The sequence below is a fragment of the Convolutriloba macropyga genome, chromosome 14 (genome assembly GCF_964194025.1).
Source record: "Convolutriloba macropyga chromosome 14, txConMacr16.3, whole genome shotgun sequence".
In the NCBI taxonomy this organism is placed as follows: Eukaryota; Metazoa; Xenacoelomorpha; order Acoela; family Convolutidae; genus Convolutriloba; species Convolutriloba macropyga.
Window position 1 is genome coordinate 33,674,403 of NC_134481.1, and position 21,650 is coordinate 33,696,052.

Genomic DNA, 21,650 nt, shown 5'->3' on the forward strand with positions numbered 1-21,650 from the left:
TGATGTTAGTACAAATCGTCGATTACGATTTGAGGTAAAGGCTCGAAGCGGACTATTGCCAAGTTTTTTAGAGGTGACTTGTAACATCAGTTCGTGAAGAAAAAAGGCGTTAAAGAAAAACATATATATTTATATATATATATATATATACATATATATATATATATATATATATATATATATATTTGATTTTATATATATATATATATATATATATATTTATATATATGTATATATATACATATATATATATATATATATATATATATATATATATATATATATATATATACATAAATATGTCCAAGGTGACTTGACCCCTATTCGTGCAAGATAACTGTCGAATTAAAGCAGAATGTTGGTAATGTTTTCACTGGTAATGTTTATGTCTTTTTGCGGCTATGAAAAAATTGTGTTCAGAAATCTGTACAACTTCAAAATGTGCGATAATGAGCTACTCTCTGATGTATGTAAGAATGTAAAAACGTTGCTTTTTGAAACAATGGGGATCTGACGCATGGGTTGTTGCATTGACGTTTCACATGTATGCTGTACTGTTTTTGAACAGCTTTGTTGAAAAAAAATCAGGGCCCTGAAATTGAATACAGAAAATTTTTCAAAGTGTAGGAAAAAAACAAAAATTACGCGGTACTCATATTATATTTTAAAACCTATTTAAAAATCGTATGCAACTGATGTCTTTCGTTAATGACAGCAAAAATTCTCTTCTGGCTATATCAGAAAGTTGATTAACAGCAGATGATAACACCTCCTTATGGAATGTAGCTCCAAATAATCATGAACTGTTTAGATATGACAGAAGAGCAAAAAAAGGTAACAAAACAAAGGTGGTGTAATGCTTCTTGTGCCCATGCACCTTGCTCCAGAAGAACATAAGGATTTAAAACTATTAAGTAAAAATACGACTCATTGTATGTTGAATGTCGGTGCAACTTTTTCAAACATGTGCAAATGTAAAACACTTAAGAATATAACATACAATCTCCTCGAGTATTATCAGAATGAGTTCTTTGAGCAATTATTGACTAATATAGACAATTCGTCATCAAATTGATTCATATTATTCTATTGGGTGACTACATAACATAGAATACCTTAATATTTGTGCAAAGATAATCTGTACTCACTGTTTCTTAGCTACGGTTTCACAATTGCTGTTCCAAATTTACCTAAGCGCGTATGTAAGAAAACAAAAACTAACATTGATTACATTTTATCTGAAAAATTTTCCAAAGACAAAAGCTTTGTACGTAACAGTCCTTTCCACACCAACCACTTTGTTTCTGCATTGTCTACCGGAATAAGCGTTGCTTAAAACAGTGTATCATTTTAAAAAGGTTCGATAGGAAAAAGTATGCTAAAATCTTGTTTTACAATTTATTGTCAGATCTGCCATGAATCAACAGATATGAATTTTAAAAGCCAATGATCTGTTTGATATGTTTGTTTTTATTCTACCAAGTGCAGTGGAAAAACATGCACCCCTGTAGAATATATTTTCAAAGAAAAGAACTTTAAAATTGTTAAAGGAAAAGTGGTTTGACGTGGAGTGCAAAAGTGTTTTGCCTTCACGTCAAAAAGCGTATTTAAATTTTTGTTTAAAGTCTTGACCAGAAATTAGGTGCCTATACAGTGAGCTTCAAAAGAAATTGTTCAATATATTGAGAGAAAAACGAAAATAGGAGAACTTCTCCTGGAAATGGTTCCTCTCCCTTAGCATTTGTAAAGATCGCTGTAGTTTTATCAATAATGTTAGGTAGGCAATTAAAGAAACTTTCAGTATTACTGCATTAAAAATTCCTTGGGTTTTATGAATGATGAGGACAAACAAATTGCAGACGATTTTAATTTTGTTTTCTGAAACCAACGGCAGTATTTTGGAAAGGAAACTGAAGAAATACCATGTTTTGAATTTGGTGACTCATCAAATAGTTTTATGCCAGCATTCAAAAAACATGTTTTGATATCATCAGAGAGATAAATCCTAACAAGCCCAATGGTACTTGTAAAGTGCCCGCTTGGGCTGTTATTGAAGGTATGCAAAATTTAACCTAACCTGACGTTTATAATAAATCAATGCCTTAATGACTGTGCTTTTCCTACGACGCTCAAAAATGCTGTCATAACGCCAATCCATTGAAAAATGAGATCATGGACCCTGTTAAATTTCGTCCTTTATCGATAACTACTTCGTTTTCTAAAAATTTTCTAATAAATAGAAAAAACCTGCACACACAAATCACAAGGTATATTGAGAGCAGGAAATTACCATTGCCGTTTCAATTTGGGTTTTGACATATGGCATCAACATGAGGCGCCGTTTTTTATTTCAAGGAATCAGGCCGACGTAAAATTGATAAATGAAATTTTGCTCAATCGTTTTGATTAATTTATCGGAATCTTGCGACTCACTTTCACACCAAATCCTATTGACAAAAATACAATCTCTAAATTTTTCAACTTCTGCATTACAAATCATGTAATGTTTTTTTACGGATGGCAAATACCTTTTTTTTAAAGGTGTTGTGTTAAGTTTGATTGAGTTAAAGCAAGGCTCTCCTCATGGGACACTTTTGGGACAACTTTTTTTAAATTTATATATAAACGACCTCCCAGAGGAGGTAAGTGAAAGTTGTAAGCTTTGGTAGTATGCCAAGAAATTTTTATTGTTTTTTAGTTACTCAGATGTTGCTTCGAATTGTTTGCGGGAAAACATTAAAAGTTTGGGAACTTAGATTCGTTTCAGGTTAAACTCTAATACAAAAAACAAAAACTAATTTTATTGCGTTCTTGCGCAATAATGATAACAGGCTTAACGATTCTGATATCGTATTTTTGGGACCTTCAATGGTTAAAAATTTAACCAGGGTAAATTTTTAGGTGCTAGCATTGACAATTAGCTTTTGGTTTGCCAGCGCAAATGAAAAATATTGCGAAAATTTGGCTATTAGTGTACAAACTATTGAAAAATCTTTTACGTTTTATGCCCCCAAGCTTAGTTTACGTGTAACCAAAGATGCACGTGGCATATTTTCACATAAGGAATTACTATGTAATGTCACGTGCTCTGTAACTTGATGCACATAACGTACTGCGTGCACCATTGGAAAAGATCCCTGTTAAAATTGGACAACATGGCTTTGCCACCGGAGTATTACTCACGCTTTTCCAAGCACTTGTCAATTGCCATTAGAGTACTTTGCTTTGCCTCTTTCAAATCAGTTCAACTTTGTTGCTTTCTTTGGAGGAACAGATGAATTGGGCTTTGAAGTGTGTATTTTTCGATCTGGCGTCAACTTTTCAAATGATTTGGGAAAACGTAAAAAAGTAATCGGTATAAGACAGCTGATAGCGTTCAAAATTTTAACGTCCTACTACCAATACAGAAAATTGGCATCTTATCATTTCCCCGCAGTACTTACGCTCCTCCTAGAGAGCACGTGCCATTGCTGCTATATACTACACTTTAATATAATTTAAGTCTTATACTACTGCTACAATAGACACTACAAAAGATACCACATCAAAAAGCTGAAACCGCAATTAAATACGCACGACAAGTATCAGTGGCGGGAATCGATATTGAAGAATTAGTTCAAATACAAAAAATTTATCTTCTGAAAATCGAAAAGTATGCTGGTTCATGTTAGTTTGATATTCTGTCAACACCAACAAGTGAAAGATAACGACAGATAAGAATGAAAGTAAAATCTTCTTAAAAGGAACAGAAAACATTATAGCCGGATTTTCAAAAACTCTGGAATGAAGATTGAATTAATTTCGGAATAATAAAAGTAAATAAAGTTTTGTAAGTGTAATTTTAACTCTAAAGAATTTCAAAAATTCATGGTTTTTTCGTTCCATTTCTTAGACTTCAACAGAATGAGTCGAACACATTTTTTAATACTTTGTTAACAATTGTAATCGATGGTTAAAGCTGAAAATGAAGGCATTGTTTTTGTTAATCCCTAAAAATCAGTATGACCTCACTGACTTTCCAGTGAGATAGAAAAAGACCTACATGGCTACCTTGAATAAAAAAACCAGCAATTTAGACAGTGTTGGTAAGTTTTTCAACAATTTGCATCTGTACGTCACCCCAAAATTTGTCAACCCTAACAAGCAAATGTAAACAACAGACAGAAATGAAAGTAAAATCTCCTAATAGAAAACAATGTACCCAGGATTTTCAAAAAATCCGGGATAAAGATTGCAATAATTTTAGTGTAATAAGTGTAAATAAAAGATTCCAAATGTGCTTTTAACTCTACTTAGTTTTAAAAACTTGTTGTCAACTTAACTCATTTCTTAGGATTAGAGTCAAAGACAAGTTCACATATTTTGTGAATAATTTTATTTGATTATTAAAACTCACGATGAACGCAACGTTGGGAAACGTTCGTTTTAAATCAATTTAATTTTCCTTCTTGACAATTCCTTCTTGTCTGCAATAGAATTTAAATCATTATGCAGCCCACTAGCTGTCTAGTCTTCCTATAAAGATTTTTGGACTGGTGCTTGACGTAACCTCTTCTGGCAGATTGTTCCAGTCTTTAGGAATAGAAAACATGAATCAAACAAGGATAGTTTCTATAAACATAAATCAATTAGATAGATAATTTCTATAAACATAAATCAAACAAGAACGAAGAAAGCAGATGAAAATTTCTGGAGACGTTCTAGTCTACTTTTAAATAATATCTGTAAAATCACAAATTTAGCTATTGAAAACTTAAGCAAAAAACGATTAACCGAATTATACTGGAATTATTTCTCTAGAGATTACTCTGAAGCCAATTCTTGTACGTGGACCTTTTTGTGCAACTGCAACAACTGCAATCCAGTACAGGTCAAATTAGCCAACCAATAAAGGGATGTCAACCCTAGTGCCACGACACAAGCCTAAAGTACTACTACCACTACTACTACTACTACTTAGGCGATGGCACAGTGAAGCAGTTCCGTCTGCTTTCGATTCTTGCTTTTTTCGACATCACCTTGTATCTTCTTGAGATTCTGGCGTTGGGCTCAAACAGTCTGTCACTTGGTTTGCTATAGTAAAACTGGTTTGATAGCTTGTACATTTCTATCATAGTACCTCTTTTCCGTCTGTAAGCAATGGTTGGAAGATTCGGTAGCCTTAGTCTCGATTCACAGTCCAATTATCTCATTTGGCTAACTAATATTCTGGCTCTCTTTAGACATTTTCGATCAGGTTGGCATGTTTTCTAATGTGCGGGTACCAAACTTGATTGCAATAGTTAAGATGGGATCGAATGACCGACTTCTCAATAATGCTGAAAATATCTACTCTGATGTTGCAGAAGCAGTTTTTCGTCAGGGCAATGGTTCCATTGGCTGTTAAAGCTTAGTGATGATATGCTTATCGAAATCAGTTATTTACAGTTTGTTGTCTATCCAGACACCCACATCCTTTTCTGCGTTGGCTATTTTCAAATTAACACCATTTAGGACGTAGAAAACCATTACAGGTATTAAACCATGTTAGCAAAAGTAAAACTCTCCTCATCAGAGGGGATCTAGCCCAGCGTGACGAAGCAGGTCTTGAAACCGTTGCCACCCAAAAAGATCTCGGAGTCGTAATGTCTCGAAATCTCTCTTGGAGCGCAAACTGCCAACTTAGAACAACCAAAGCGTGGAAAGCCTTCTACACACTCAAACGAAATGTTTCGAGCAGAACCTCAATGGAAACGAAACTGAACGCTTACATAGGATACGTAGTGCCCGTACTCACTTACGCCTCCCAAGTCTGGTACCCTTCGAAGACTGACATGAAATCAATCGAGAAGATCCAGCAAAAGGCAACAAAGTGGATATGCGGTGGAAACGACGAATACCATCAAAGACTCGAAACGCTGAAAATACTCCCACTCTCCATGTACATGGAAATGCACGATGTCCTCTATCTCCTCTCAATCCTAGAAGGCAATTACTACGTCCCCGAAGACAAACTGCCAAAGCGAAAAGAAAACGAAACAAGACAAAAGCAGGAATTTGAACTCCCCAAACACCGACTACATAAATCAGACGAAAATTTTTTCTTCAGAGCCACAAAGCTATTCAACATCATCAGTAGGACAACGGAGAAGCCAATGACGAAGAAACTTCTGACAGAGATGTACCAAAACTATTTCCACAGAAGCTACAACGAACTCGACAGCTGCACCTGGAGACTTCTATGCAACTGTGGAATCTGCAATCCAATGAAAAAACTCGTGCCAAACGAAAACTGAAGGGTTCCACACCCGAGGGCTCCGACCCTAAAGACTCTCCTACTACTACTACTACTACTACTACTACTACTAAACGTTTACAGGTATTTAAAAGTCAATTGAAAAAAATTTTGAAAGCTGATTCAGAAGCAATTTCTCTCCAACAAGCTAGCACATGGGGTAATTTCAGCTTCAAATTACCTGTGACCAGTTAAACATGAATAGAAACTATTTGTGTTTCTACATAAATCAATTACAGTTACTCTCGCTCTCTAATAAGCCGTTTGCCTGTTAATGAGAGAATTTATCATTCCAGAAACATGGCAGAAGCTGCTGATTCACTTCAGAATGAAGAGCAGGGTCCCACACCAGCACCTCAAAGTGAAAATAGTATTTCTGAATCTGAGGTTAATGCTCCTAAGTTTTCAGCACAACCTTTGAACCAAAGTGGAGACGATTCAATTAATTCATCACAAGCAATTGAGTTTTCATTGGAAGCTGGCAATATCGACAACTCCTTGTATTATATAAAATGGGTGAAATTCAACAACTTTGACTGTCCCATTATCACGCAAAATGAGAACGGTCCGTGTCCTTTGATTGCAATTATAAACGTGCTGCTTTTAAGGAAGACGTTTCAATTGCAAGAAAGTTTGGAATACACTACAACTACAAACCTCATGAAGCACATAGGTGAGCAAAACAATCTTACACTTTCATAAAATATCACGTAAATGCTTTTGATAAACGGTAACGCTCACACTCCAGTTCTACGTAGCAAATTGCGTGCTTTCGAGCACTGACCTACAAATATTATCAAGACATTTCTGTCTTTAATATTTACAATAAGTTTAGTCGTATGACTCTATAAATGTACGCAACTTCGTCAAAGAAAAACGCGGTACAGCTCAGCTTTTTAGTGATTAGAATTTATGTCACCGTTGAACAACCCTTCAAAAAAAAGATAGACCACCGTCAATTACGTTGGAAATATCAAATGAAGAGATGCTTGTGAATTTAGATTTGCTGGTGTTGATTGATTGGCCTGCAAAGCGATGCATGGAGTCCGCAACAGGGCTTACCTAGAATAAAAAATTGCCAACGAGCTTTTGGACCATGTGCTTAGGTTGTCTTGACGTCATTAGCAATTTTTCGTCTACATGCTCAAAGGGAGCTTTTGGGTGATGCATTTGTGGTGTGCGCTGTTTTAATCAAATGGTGGTTTACACATCAGCTGAGAAAAATCTAAAGCAAAAGACAGACAAAATTGAAACACTAACACTAAACAACTCTTAGCGAAAGTAGATGAGTCAAACTAACAGCCTCCATTCTTCTACCACAGCTCCCTTTGAGGCATCAACAATTTCGCGTCGCCTAAGTGTCATTGAGCCTCGAATGCAGAGGATGGAACTCCTCAGGAGAGCAATGCTGATTTTTGTCCTTAGAGATGATATGATGTCAGATGAGATTATATTTTTGTCCTTAGAGATGATATGATGTCCTTAGAGATGATATGATATGAGCAATGCTGATTTTTGTCCTTAGAGATGATATGATGTCAGAGATGATATGAGGTAGCTGTCCTCTTTTCACGCAGAGAGCTTACATGCCAGTTGTTTCAACGCTTTTGAAGCTGATGGATCAGCTCCACATGGCATGCAAAGACAAATTGACAAAATGTTGCTTTCTCAACATCAATAACTCTTTGTTCATATTTGTTCTTTTTTCATACATTCTTGATACTTGTAGGCTTCGCTACGGCTTTCAGATTAACTTTTTGCCAGCGGGTTGACGATTTTTACATCAAAGTATGTTTCGTTGAACTTGGATTCCCAAAATCTTTTGGCCTTGATATCTAATCTGGTATCATCGTCAGTTGTCATCGATTTAAAAGCAAAAGTTTCCCCTTGCAACGGCTGAAGATGAGGCTCGATCTCGACTTTTTAACAGACATCAATTAACAAATTCCCAAAAGAATCGCGAAGTTCATTATCTCTCATAAGAATGTATCCTCCTGAGGGCATGTGCCACCGTGAAGTTTTTCATTACATGCGCCTAGTGATGGCATCTGTATTTGGTCTCAACAATATCGAAGGGCAATGCCATGACGAAACTCGCTATTCGCTACACGGGATTTGTTTTTATATTAGGTAATAGCTCATCGATCATTGATTTCTCATATTCTTTTAACAGGTCTTCAATATTAGGTGTTGTGAGAGCTGAGAAGGTAAATTTATGCTGAACCGACGAAGTGAAGGATTTTAATTCAGGTGAAACATTGTCATGAAAAGCCATCTTTTTCTGTTCCTTTAGTGATCTCTTTACAAATTTCTTTTCTGAATTTTCGGAACTATTACACTACCAAGTACTCTACAACAGTCAACTATTTCCACTTCATGTTGAAAAAAAATCTGGTGTGCCTTTTCAAAAAGATGTTCTTTGGTAATAATATGGCACTCGGTAGGATGGTGACCGAAAGTAGGGCCATGTTTTTTCAATGAGTTAAATAGTTTCAAGTGATCAAGACAGCCGACAGCGTTACCATCGTCCGATTGCCACTTTGAACTGTGAAACATTCGTCAAGAAGTTCAATTAAGGGGATAATGGCAATTCCATACATCGAGATTGCAATGGGGTCACCTTGGGTTGTACCTTTGCGAGAATATTGGTTGTCCGTTAATGAACAAATTTGATGGTTCACGATATGAGAGAGAAGAGCATAATATCTCAATGCTTCTTAATGCGAGCTCACGGTTGGGAATATTGAAAGCGTTTCTTGCGTCGATAAGCAAGGTCGCTTACGAATCTGTGTTTTCAAAAGCAGCTCTCAATGAATGAATGGCATAATCAATTCCTCCCTTATGACCCATACATAGTTGTTGATCACCGCCTAATAATTTCAGGTCGGTTTTGAATACATTTGACAATAGGTTTTCCAATAATTCGCCTTAGGACTTTACCAATTCCTATCGTACACCAGGACATTTATCAAGAGCTATCAACCGACATGAATTATATGGAAGAAGGAAAGAAAATGAGAAGTTTCTATGTGGTGCCAGTTCAGCAATCGTTTTGCATAGATCAGTCGAGGACGCCTTAAAGGATGTTAGAAGACTTCGCCGTTTGTTGGCATCCAGGCCGGAAGGGCCATGACTTCAATTCGTATTCATCAGTGTTGGTGATATACACCCAACATCGACATACCAGAGCCAGTTACTCAGAAAAATTTGGCGGCACCAAAGTCAAACAGCCATCGCAGAATAAACGAAGAGTGCAGCAAAATAAAACACATGAAAAGGAAGATCGCGAACACTCGAATCTGGTGTAAGTAACAAAACTTTTATATGTAGTTCTGCTCCTTGGTAATTAGCTTGATGTTTTCTCCAGTTAGCTTTTGGTTGTGGAGGAAAGAGGCTGTTTTTTTAAACTTGTTTATTTCCTGTTCAAATCATTGCTCCTTGCAAAACCTGACAAAGCAATTGTGCGAAGGAGTGCTCACACCACTCTGTCGCATGTAGCATTAAAATGCATTAGCAATCAACAGCAGCAGAGGACATGGTCTTTTAGTGCAAATATGAAAGAACTTGGCTCGTTGCAAACAATAAAAAAGTCGACATCCTAAATTCAAGCAAACGACAAAATAAGCAACAAACTCGAAAGCCTCGAACAAACAATTGAGAGATCCATTGAAGAACGAGTCAAAAATGTGGTCGAAAAATGCAAAACCCGCTTTTAAGTAGTCCATAGTTTAACAGAAACAGCTGAAACTCTTAAAGCCTTTACTAAGAAAATTGACTCAAAGGAACAAAAAGGCAAAGATCACAATGCGATCTCAAGTTCCCGCATATGTGGTCTCCCAATTATACTGCACATCAACAAAACCATAGAAAATGTGCTGTTTGCGATTGAAATACTGATTGAACTTAAGGAGGAACCAGGAGATAAAGCCAAATCTGACAGGCTGAAACAACTAGGGATTTTTTAAAGATCAAACTTTGCCTAGTATTGTCATAGTTACGCTGAAAGAAGTTTGATATTCAACTGATACACACAAGAAGCAAAGCGAATCGCAAACGATAGAATAAGAGAAAGAACATAGAATCCACATGCTAACAGCATTGTCGTCAGAGGATTTCATGAAGGAAAACGTTGTTAAGACGAGAGTTGTTGATCGAAGAATTTGAACCCTCTCAACTGAAAAAAAAAATACTTCGAACTGTTCCAGAATGGCATCAAAATGCCTTTGAACAATCAGCAGTTCGAGAATCAAATACTATCGAAACTCATATGTATACTAAGGAATACTAAAAGTTTAATTGTCATCGAAAGAAAATTTAATTTTGCGACAACTACCTCTATAAGTTCGTACTTTATATTATTCTCCTCTGATTTCAAACATGATTTCAATATAGTTTTATCGTAATGATCCTAATATCCTCAGAAGTGAACGAGCAAGAGAAAAATGAGTATGGGTCGTTACGTCATTGTGGTGTTTGATTCGCTTTTGAACAAATGTCTCACCTGAAAGAAACTTGAAATCCTTCTCCCTAAATTTTGTGCTCTCCAACTACAGATCTTAAAACCGGTTATCCTCTGCAATTTTTACAACCTCGCTTAAGGAGGTAGCATGTAGCGATATACGATTGAGGATCGTGGAGTTTTAGTCAACGCTTTTATCGCGTTATGCTGAGACTTAACTTTCCTAACACAATCTGGAAGGCAGATTTGATCACCAATGTCTGACCACAAAGTGATGTCGTTTGATTTTTCTCACCAGAAACAAACCGAAGCCTATCTACGAGTGGTATTATAGCTTTGGCTCTGCACAATACCACTCAATGCAGAATTCAAGACTCAAGTTACTTTTAAACCGGTGTGCTAGACGAATATATATATATAGAATGAACGCGGAATTTCAAAAATATTGCAGTCAAATAATTGTAATGCTTGTCCCACGAAGTGCTAAACACAGGCAAAGCGTCCCAGTATGACACACTCCAAAGACATCTAATATCTTCCTTCGTTATCTTTCCTTCAAATAATCCTCCTTCAAAATCTTACTTTCAAAATATCTGTTCCATAAGAACTAAAGTGGACAAAAATTTGATAGACTTGGTTCGAATGATTCTCTTGTGGATAGATTACTGCAACTTGCTGTATTATGGATTAACTGTCGATCTTATACAGAAGGTACAGTGTAAAATAAACTCAGCATGTAGGCTCACTTGTAGACTATCCGCTGTTCACTAACAACTGGTTATATTAAGCAGCTTCTTTGCCTACCAATTAGCTTTTCCTGAAAAAATTTCAGGGCGTTTTAGCGCTTCTTGATGAAAGTGATGTAACAAAATTAAGAGGATCAGACGGATTACATCCCAAATTGTCCAAGCACCACGAGAAACCTTAATTCATGCATTTGACATCATCTTCAGAACAATCAAGACCGAAAATCAGAGGACTTAAAGCTATTGAATTATCTCCCATCTACAAAAAGGGTGATCATCAATCATCAAATTTTGTCATTTAGGTTTTGAAAAATTGTATGAATATTCCACTGTACGAATATCTAATAAGACTCTCAAAATTGAAACAGTGTTTTATCAGGAACAGATCCTTAGTTACAAATCTGCTTACCTACATCAAACTCGTGAACGAAGCTCTAGATAAAGAACCTGATATCAATGTTCTCTCCGTTTAAATGTTTTTACACTCTTCCGTTTGCTGATACCGTATTCATAACGACAACTAATAACAAAATCCTGATGAATCTGTACCTAGTCTTCCAAGTCCAGCAGCCATTAGAGTACATTAAAGACCTGAGTGTAAACGTAATTTATGACATAAAGCGGAGCATACATTTTGATGACAATTTAAAGAAGTCGGTAAAAAAATTCTATAATTTACAGCTCCTCTAAAAATGTAAAACTAAAATGTTTCTATATAAATCCGTAATTATATTTATCTGGTTTTACGCGTCGTTATGTCTCAGCCTAAGCAAATAATCCATATACAAATTCGAAACATTCAAGTGGAGACTCCTCAAAATGTATGCTGAATGAATACAGGTACTCATATATGAAAATGCAAGTTACAGCCAATTGACTGCCGTTATCACTCCACTATCAAATCTAGGCCTAATATCAAGACGACACAGCAACGCCAGTTTTATGGGATGCCTCGGGAGAGCAATCGCCTACAAGTTTGAACTGCAAATTGTGAGAATGGAAAAATATCGAACGAATTCTGTTTTAGAACATGCAGAGTTGCGAATTCGACGTACGAATAACACCTTTCTTCTGACATTTTAGTATGTCTATATACAGCGAAAATAACTCGTGCACTCAGCTGTTTACCTGCGACTTTCAAAAGTGCTGGAACAGTTGAAGCCTGTGGAACTTAAAGGGAGAGATCCTTCCAGCTATTGTTGGGAATTTTTAACAACATTAACGAAAACTGATTTTTTTTTCGCGAAATAACCAGACGGGAGCAGAAATAGGCTCTCCTTCATTGAAATTGATTGCAAAACAGTATACACAAGATGGCTTGATTTGTGTAGCAAACAATTATCAGATCGCTGAAACTTATTCTACTTTCCGAAAGGATTTAATGGTAAAAGATTTGACAGTTATCCGAAAAAAAGGCAAAACGTCTATAAGAGTAAGTCCAGAAGATATAGTTGAGCGATCTATACCTCCCGATGTCCAACTTCAGCATTCTACTAAAATTTAAACAAAGAATGGCGTGCTTAAACAGTGCGACAAACCGCAGTTTGTGTGACGTTTAATGTAGCACTAATACTTGGTTGGTTCCCTATCTCCCTGATAAAGCACTCTTTCCTCAAAAAAATTCTTATGTACAGAAGCGTCAAAGCTAGTTCCAACGGCAAGACCATGCGTGGACGGGCTTCATTTGGTGCCAACCCATCAATCCAGCACGCATGGAGCAATGTGTCATGAATATACAATTGCTGTTCGACTTCACCTGCATCAACCACAAACGTCTTCTGATTCGAATATATAATTACCCGAGATATTAGATACCGACTATACATTAGCTTCGAGTGTTGAAGGAAGCACGAGAAATTTGCAGTGTACGTCTCAATCAATCGGTCGCAGAAAAAGATCTCGGCCTTTTGATTTTGATGGTTTCGATTTCGATTTGACATGGTATCAGACGCTGAAAGAAGATGCGAAATTGAGGGCAACATCTCTCGCTTATCTAACTAATTTTCACGCAAAAACATCTACTTGAGCTACATAGTCCCCCTCCGTTCCCACGGAGTAGCTTTGTGGAAAAAGAGCAGGACGTCTCTGAAGTGTTTGAAACAAAGCAGGCTTTAGATGTTGCAAACAGGATAACTTTGCTACAAAGACTGCCTTCTACGACTTGCTGCATGACTTGCATGCACCACGAAATGCCACCCGAAATCTTTAAATTTGAATGTAAAGTGTAAGGTCAAAGTGTTTCTGATGACAAATTCAGCCGGATAAATGAAAAATACATAGTTATCCACAGTAGTTATTTAGAGGCATCATGATGGAAACCGAAGTTGCAAACTCAGCACTAATAAGTGCATTCCGATAACCCCTCTAGCGCCAATGAAGAGGCAAGTCGAGACAGAGAAGGTGAAACAAAGTGTTTTTATAGAGAGTGCATCATGGGTAGCGTTAAAAACAGGCAAAATCATTGTTTTTAAAATTTAAGAAAGTGATCAAGAGAATCTTGCTTTCAATCCTAAATCAAACTGACTTAAAATAGTTTTGAGAACGAGATAGGAGAGGTTTAGTCTTCGATGTTTTGAAAATCGTGAAATTGCAAATCCCACTCACAGGAAAAAAATAGCGTCCCATGACCTGTACATGCTTTGTACAGAAAGCTATTGAAAAAGGTTACGTGCGATTGGTGACTCCAAAGATATGTCCTAAATATCAATATCTGTAAAGTACAATGCAACAAAGACATCTTGTTTTGACTTTACAGGCTAGTAGCGTTGCTCCGACTATCTCATTTTTGTCGAGCTTTTTCAGCCAATTTACTACCGTTATCACTCCACTATCAAATCTAGACCTAATATCAAGACGACACAGCAACGCCAGTTTTATGGGATGCCTCGGGAGAGCAATCGCCTACAAGTTTGAACTGCCAATTGTGAGAATGGAAAAATCTCGAACGAATTCTGTTTTAGAACATGCAGAGTTGCGAATCGTTGCGAATTCGACGTACGAATAACGCCTTTCTTCTGAGAATTTATTATGTCTATATACAGTGAAAATAACTCGTGCACTTGGCTGTTTACCTGCGACATTCAAAAGTGCTGGAACTGTTGAAGCCTGTGGAACTTAAAGGGAGAGATCCTTCCAGCTATTGTTGGGAATTTTTAACATTAGCGAAATCAACCAGACGGGATCAGAAATAGGCTCTACTTCATTGAAATTGATTGCAGAACAGTATACACAAGACGCCTTGATTTGTGTAGCAAACAATTATCAGATCGCTGAAACTCATTCTACTTTCCGAAAGGGTTTAATGGTAAAAGATTTGACAGTTATCCGAAAAGAAGGTAAAATGTCTATAAGAGTAAGTCCAGAAGATATAGTTGAGCGATCTATACCTCCCGATTTCAAACTTCAGAAGTCTACTGAAGAAAGAAGAAGAATGGCGTTCTTTAACGGTGCGACAAACCGCAGTTTGTGTGACGTTTAATGTAGCACTAATACTTGGTTGGTTCCCTATCTCCCTGATAAAGCACTCTTTCCTCAAAAAAATTCTTTTGTACAGAAGCCGCAAACATAGTTCCAACGGCGAGACCATGCGTGGACGGGCTTCATTTGCTGCCAACCCATCAATCCAGCACGCATGGAGCAATATGTCATGAATATACAATTGCTGTTCGACTTCACCTGCATCAACAACAAACGTCTTCTGATTCGAATATATAATTACCCGAGATATTAGATACCGACTATACATTAGCTTCGAGTGTTGAAGGAAGCACGAGAAATTTGCAGTGTACGTCTCAATCAATCGGTCGCAGAAAAAGATCTCGGCCTTTTGATTTTGATGGTTTCGATTTCGATTTGACATGGTATCAGACGCTGAAAGAAGATGCGAAATTGAGGGCAACATCTCTCGCTTATCTAACTAATTTTCACGCAAAAACATCTACTTGAGCTACATAGTCCCCCTCCGTTCCCACGGAGTAGCTTTGTGGAAAAAGAGCAGGACGTCTCTGAAGTGTTTGAAACAAAGCAGGCTTTAGATGTTGCAAACAGGATAACTTTGCTACAAAGACTGCCTTCTACGACTTGCTGCATGACTTGCATGCACCACGAAATGCCACCCGAAATCTTTAAATTTGAATGTAAAGTGTAAGGTCAAAGTGTTTCTGATGACAAATTCAGCCGGATAAATGAAAAATACATAGTTATCCACAGTAGTTATTTAGAGGCATCATGATGGAAACCGAAGTTGCAAACTCAGCACTAATAAGTGCATTCCGATAACCCCTCTAGCGCCAATGAAGAGGCAAGTCGAGACAGAGAAGGTGAAAAAAAGTGTTTTTATAGAGAGTGCATCATGGGTAGCGTTAAAAACAGGCAAAATCATTGTTTTTAAAATTTAAGAAAGTGATCAAGAGAATCTTGCTTTCAATCCTAAATCAAACTGACTTAAAATAGTTTTGAGAACGAGATAGGAGAGGTTTAGTCTTCGATGTTTTGAAAATCGTGAAATTGCAAATCCCACTCACAGGAAAAAAATAGCGTCCCATGACCTGTACATGCTTTGTACAGAAAGCTATTGAAAAAGGTTACGTGCGATTGGTGACTCCAAAGATATGTCCTAAATATCAATATCTGTAAAGTACAATGCAACAAAGACATCTTGTTTTGACTTTACAGGCTAGTAGCGTTGCTCCAACTATCTCATTTTTGTCGAGCTTTTTCAGCCAATTTACTACCGTTATCACTCCACTATCAAATCTAGACCTAATATCAAGACGACACAGCAACGCCAGTTTTATGGGATGCCTCGGGAGAGCAATCGCCTACAAGTTTGAACTGCCAATTGTGAGAATGGAAAAATCTCGAACGAATTCTGTTTTAGAACATGCAGAGTTGCGAATCGTTGCGAATTCGACGTACGAATAACGCCTTTCTTCTGAGAATTTATTATGTCTATATACAGTGAAAATAACTCGTGCACTTGGCTGTTTACCTGCGACATTCAAAAGTGCTGGAACTGTTGAAGCCTGTGGAACTTAAAGGGAGAGATCCTTCCAGCTATTGTTGGGAATTTTTAACATTAGCGAAATCAACCAGACGGGATCAGAAATAGGCTCTACTTCATTGAAATTGATTGCAGAACAGTATACACAAGACGCCTTGATTTGTGTAGCAAACAATTATCAGATCGCTGAAACTCATTCTACTTTCCGAAAGGGTTTAATGGTAAAAGATTTGACAGTTATCCGAAAAGAAGGTAAAATGTCTATAAGAGTAAGTCCAGAAGATATAGTTGAGCGATCTATACCTCCCGATTTCAAACTTCAGAAGTCTACTGAAGAAAGAAGAAGAATGGCGTTCTTTAACGGTGCGACAAACCGCAATTTGTGTGACGTTTAATGTAGCACTAATACTTGGCTGGTTCCCTATCTTCCTGATAAAGCACTCTTTCCTCAAAAAATTTCTTCTGCGCAGCAGCGGTAGACCAAGTTCCAACGGCGAGGTCATGCATGGACGGACTTCTTTTCGTCCCAACCCATCAATCCAGCACGCAAGGATCAATATGTCATGAATATAGACAATTGCTGTTCGACTTCACCTGCATCAACAACAAACGTCTTCTGGTTCGAATATATAATTACCCGAGATTTCGCATCCCGACTATAGCTTAGCTTCAAGTATTGAGGGCAGCACGACAAATTCGCAGTGTACCTCGCAATCAATCGGTCGCAGAAAAAAGATCTCGGCCTTTTAAATTTGATACGATTTGACATGGTATCAGACGCTGAAAGAAGATGCGAAATTGAGGGCAACATCTCTCGCTTATCTAACTAAATTTCACGCAAAAACGTCTACCAGAGTTACATATTCCCCATCCGTTTGCACAGAGTAGCTTTGTGGAAAGCAAGCAGGGCATTTCAAAAAGATTTAAAACAAAGCAGGTTTAGGACTACTTTGCTAGAAAGACTATCTTCTGCGACTTGCTGCCCGTGTCACTGTACCAGGAAATGCATGTTTTGCTATTCTTCGTAGACATTGTCAAAGATGGATGTCATATAGGCTGGAAGAAAAACGTAATGGTGGAAGACACGAATGATCGCACGACTCAAATGTTAACGATATGTCCTCAACAAGCAAAATTCTCTGAGACAGTGACAAGAACGGGATTTTTTGGTTAAAAGCAAAATACGTGAGTAAACGTTTTTGAAACCTTGTTCTTGGCTGTGGAGTCAACAAGAGAACTTGATGCAAATTCGCTAAAAGTGCTAATGTAATCAGTACTTTGAAATTTGTTGACTGCAGAACATGTACATGGAGATTATGGAAATAGATATCGCTTTAAATGCCACCCAAAATTTTTAAGGTTGAATGTAAATTGTAAGGTCAAAGTGTTTCTGATGACAAACTCAGCCGGATAATTAAAAAATACATAGTTATCCACAGTAGTGGTTTAGAGGCATCATGATGGAAACCGAAGTTGCAAACTCAGCACTAATAAGTGCATTCCGATAACCCCTCTAGCGCCAATGAAGAGGCAAGTCGAGACAGAGAAGGTGAAACAAAGTGTTTTTATAGAGAGTGCATCATGGGTAGCGTTAAAAACAGGCAAAATCATTGTTTTTAAAATTTAAGAAAGTGATCAAGAGAATCTTGCTTTCAATCCTAAATCAAACTGACTTAAAATAGTTTTGAGAACGAGATAGGAGAGGTTTAGTCTTCGATGTTTTGAAAATCGTGAAATTGCAAATCCCACTCACAGGAAAAAAATAGCGTCCCATGACCTGTACATGCTTTGTACAGAAAGCTATTGAAAAAGGTTACGTGCGATTGGTGACTCCAAAGATATGTCCTAAATATCAATATCTGTAAAGTACAATGCAGCAAAGACATCTTGTTTTCACTTGTAGCAAAGACATCTTGGGCTAGTAACGTTGCTTCGACTATCTCATTTTTGTCGAGCTTTTTCAGCATTGTTTCTACAGTAGTGTAAATCCTACGTTTAATTATATTTTAATTCTCAAATTAGTTTTAACGATTTTAGTATTGTTGTTTTCTATAGGATTTTTCGTACCCTCTTTTTGTTTGACAGAATTTTTCGTTCTGGACATTTGACTTTTTTGTTATCGAAAACGAGATAAAGAGGCAAACGTCCTGCGAACCATAAGTTGCTGAGCCAATCGCATTTCTCTCTGAGCGTTATACTCTAAGTGTACAAATCACCGGAGCTGCTGGCTGAGATATAAAATCATTGTTTAAGGGGGGTTGTGGCAAATCTTGGGGGAGGGAGTGGGGTGGAGTTGCGAGTTTTCTTCGTATCAGAATGGGACCCCGAATCATTGGGTGCAGAATGGGAATACACAATCTGCACGGCCTGTTTTTTCTGTCCTAAATTTAAAGAACATTCTTAAATTGGAAAAGGGGTTTCCCCGTGATAACATCCATCAAATTATACCCCATTGTGGTAGAGGGTTTTGGGGAGTTACGATCTAGCAGCACAACTTGTAGAGCAATAATGGGAAATACTTGACCATGAAAACCGGCTGGGAGTCTACTTTGTAAAATGAATTGTATAATTGTTTTAGGACACCATCTGATCAATAGAGTTCCTGAACAGTTCTCATCAGAGGAGGAAAAGTTGAACTACGAACATAACATATCAGATGCATTCTCAGTTATTTGCAAACTCCAATCGGGTATAGACGTCAACATTGGCTTCTCATCAGTTACGTGCTATGAGTTAACACCTGAAATTGTAATATTCGATATCTTAGGAATCAAACTCTATCACGGTTGGCTCATAGATCCTCAAGACCAAAGTTTGTTCAAATTGCTCGGTGCCAAATTTTACAACAAGGCTGTAGAGTTAGCATTAGATGACACAAACGTTGAAAGCTTTTTAGTGAAGGATTTTCTGGAGTCAACCTCAAATCAGTTAACATATCACGGCTTGTTTGAACTTACAGCAAGTCTCAAAGAGGGTGAAGTAGCTGTACTGTTCAGAAATAATCATTTTTCAACTATCACTAAACACGAAGACGTGTTGTATCAGTTAGTGACTGACCAGGGATTCGTTAAAGAGGATTCCGTTGTTTGGGAAGCGCTATCTTCAGTTAGTGGTGACAATGATTTTGTCAATTCTTTCTTCCAAAAAACATCTCACTTGCATTCTAGAGAAACAGTTGAAAATTTTGGAGGTTCTGCAGGTAAAGACAAAAAGCCAGAAAATGACGATCCAGATTACCAATTAGCGTTACAACTGGAAGCCAACGAGTTGTGCCAGAACGACGAAGAAATAGCCAGACGTTTACAAGAAGCTGAGAACAACGCCACGGATAACCGAGCCAGAGGGGATGGTGTAAATAACCGAGCAATAGAACAAGGCAACAGGAATTCTAATAACAGAAATCAGGGAATAAGAACTGTATCAGTTGACTCCGGTGATGGAAATAGAAACACATGTACTATATTATAGTCAATCCGGTACTTTGTGTCCAAAACTAATGTCAAATTTGCTATTAGATGCAAATTTTGAGCTCAATAATGGCAAGTCTGCAACCATGGGCCGGATTTGCAAATGGTGGTTAAATATCGTTCCTGTCTAGCTCTGCCCCTAAATTCCTAGATCAGTAACGTAGTAACGTTAGTCATTTTCCTGAACACGACTTGGAGATTGCTTAATTTCAATTGATAACAGGTCACAAACACAAAAAAAGACGCATAGATAAAGCCAGGTAAATAGTCAACCTTTAATGACCAAATTACAGTAATACGGAACGTTTGCAAATATCTTTTCAAAAGTAATGCGTTTTTATAAAGTTTTCCAAACTGATTTGTAAATGATTGAAAATTTGACATTGAGTTGATTGAGTACAGACCGTCTTCTGGTCTAAATTGGACTCTAATAGGGTTGAGTAAATTTGATCGGGTGGATTACTAAACGAAATCCGTTTTGGTTTACTAATATTTACTATACCAATTTAAACCAGGAAATTGTTCGTATTATATAAGTACTAATATTGAAGTACTAAATTAATCGGCTACTTGTTGTTGATTGGTTCTATAAATAGATTACTTAATATTGAAAAATTCTCTCCGATTTAAAAATCAGTTTTAATTTCTCATTAATATATTTTGTAGATTATATTATTAAATAGTAATTAATTTTTTTGCGATCTGAGTATTATATTTTCCACCATAGTAGAGCATAGAGGTAAGAGCACGGAAAAAGGGGGTATTTGTCCCGACGTCGAGGAAAAAATAAAAACCATTGTCGGAACCATGAAACAGTTTCAAAGCTACCAACGGTTCTTTCTGTTGGTTAAAACATTACGTCACTGGCCAGGTTGCAGTTGAAGCATTCAGTATTTCACGGCTCGTCTGCTAAACTAAAATTTTTGTTTCCACTAACTGAAAACTTAATTGCTCTAAACAAAGTTGCCATTAATTTATTAATAGCCGCCCTCATCTTCTCAGCCGGCTATTATAGCGCTCCTATTACAATTCAAAGAATTTGAATTGTATTGGGGCGCTGTCTTTTTACGACTCGAAAAGGAGTATTGGAGAAGTCCTTTTTTTATTCACTTTAGTTGGAGTGAATTTGAAGCAGGAAATGAAACGCGTGAAAAATTTTAAGAGTTGTTTGGGTGCTGAACAAAATTGAAGAGGGGAGCGAAAAGAGAGTGGTTTTTTGTTCATTCCGCTGTTTTCGAGAGAGCGAGAAAATGAGGTGTGAAAAAAAATTCTGTAAGCGAGCGAAATTTTGTGTTCACGTGCGGCTTTTTAAAACCGTTTTTTTTGTTATTTTTTTTGGTTTAAAAGTCTTATCATGATTTTGTGTGATTTTTAAGGTTGCTTTAATAGTGGTTTGTAGGTTTTTGGTCATTAATAAAAATTTTATAACATTTTGCTGGTTTTTCAGCTATTTTGCTGAATTTTAGGCGAATTTTAACAATTTTTTGCGTTTTGTCTTGTTATTTTGCTTTTATGGGCTCTGAATAGACGCATGTTAGTTACTGAGTCTTTAGATACCAAGTGATTACATTTTCTTAGGTTTTAAACGATTTTTTTAAGAAAAATGACAATAAATTGAAACATTTTTAATTATTCTTCTTAATTTTTTGCTGTTTTTTGCTTTTTTTTCTAAACTTAGAGAATTTTCTTAGCCTATTCGGTT

The 21,650-nt window shown here is 36.9% G+C and overlaps 1 protein-coding gene across 1 annotated transcript; it reads left to right on the top strand.

Moving 5' to 3' along the window:
- Positions 1 to 6,532: 6,532 nt before the first annotated feature.
- On the top strand, positions 6,533 to 20,654 carry LOC142353582 (ubiquitin carboxyl-terminal hydrolase MINDY-2-like). The gene is made up of 2 exons (XM_075405863.1): positions 6,533 to 6,947; positions 19,060 to 20,654. The coding sequence occupies exons 1-2, from the start codon at positions 6,575 to 6,577 to the stop codon at positions 19,947 to 19,949; spliced, it is 1,263 nt and encodes a 420-aa protein (XP_075261978.1). The 5' UTR covers positions 6,533 to 6,574; the 3' UTR covers positions 19,950 to 20,654.
- The last annotated feature ends 996 nt before the right edge of the window (positions 20,655 to 21,650 follow it).

Coding starts and splice junctions, on each gene's coding strand:
- LOC142353582 (XM_075405863.1), top strand. CDS start 6,575: ATGGCAGAAGCTGCTGATTCACTTCAGAATGAAGAGCAGGGTCCCACA. Junction 6,948..19,059: donor AAACCTCATGAAGCACATAG/GTGAGCAAAACA, acceptor TAATTGTTTTAG/GACACCATCTGATCAATAGA.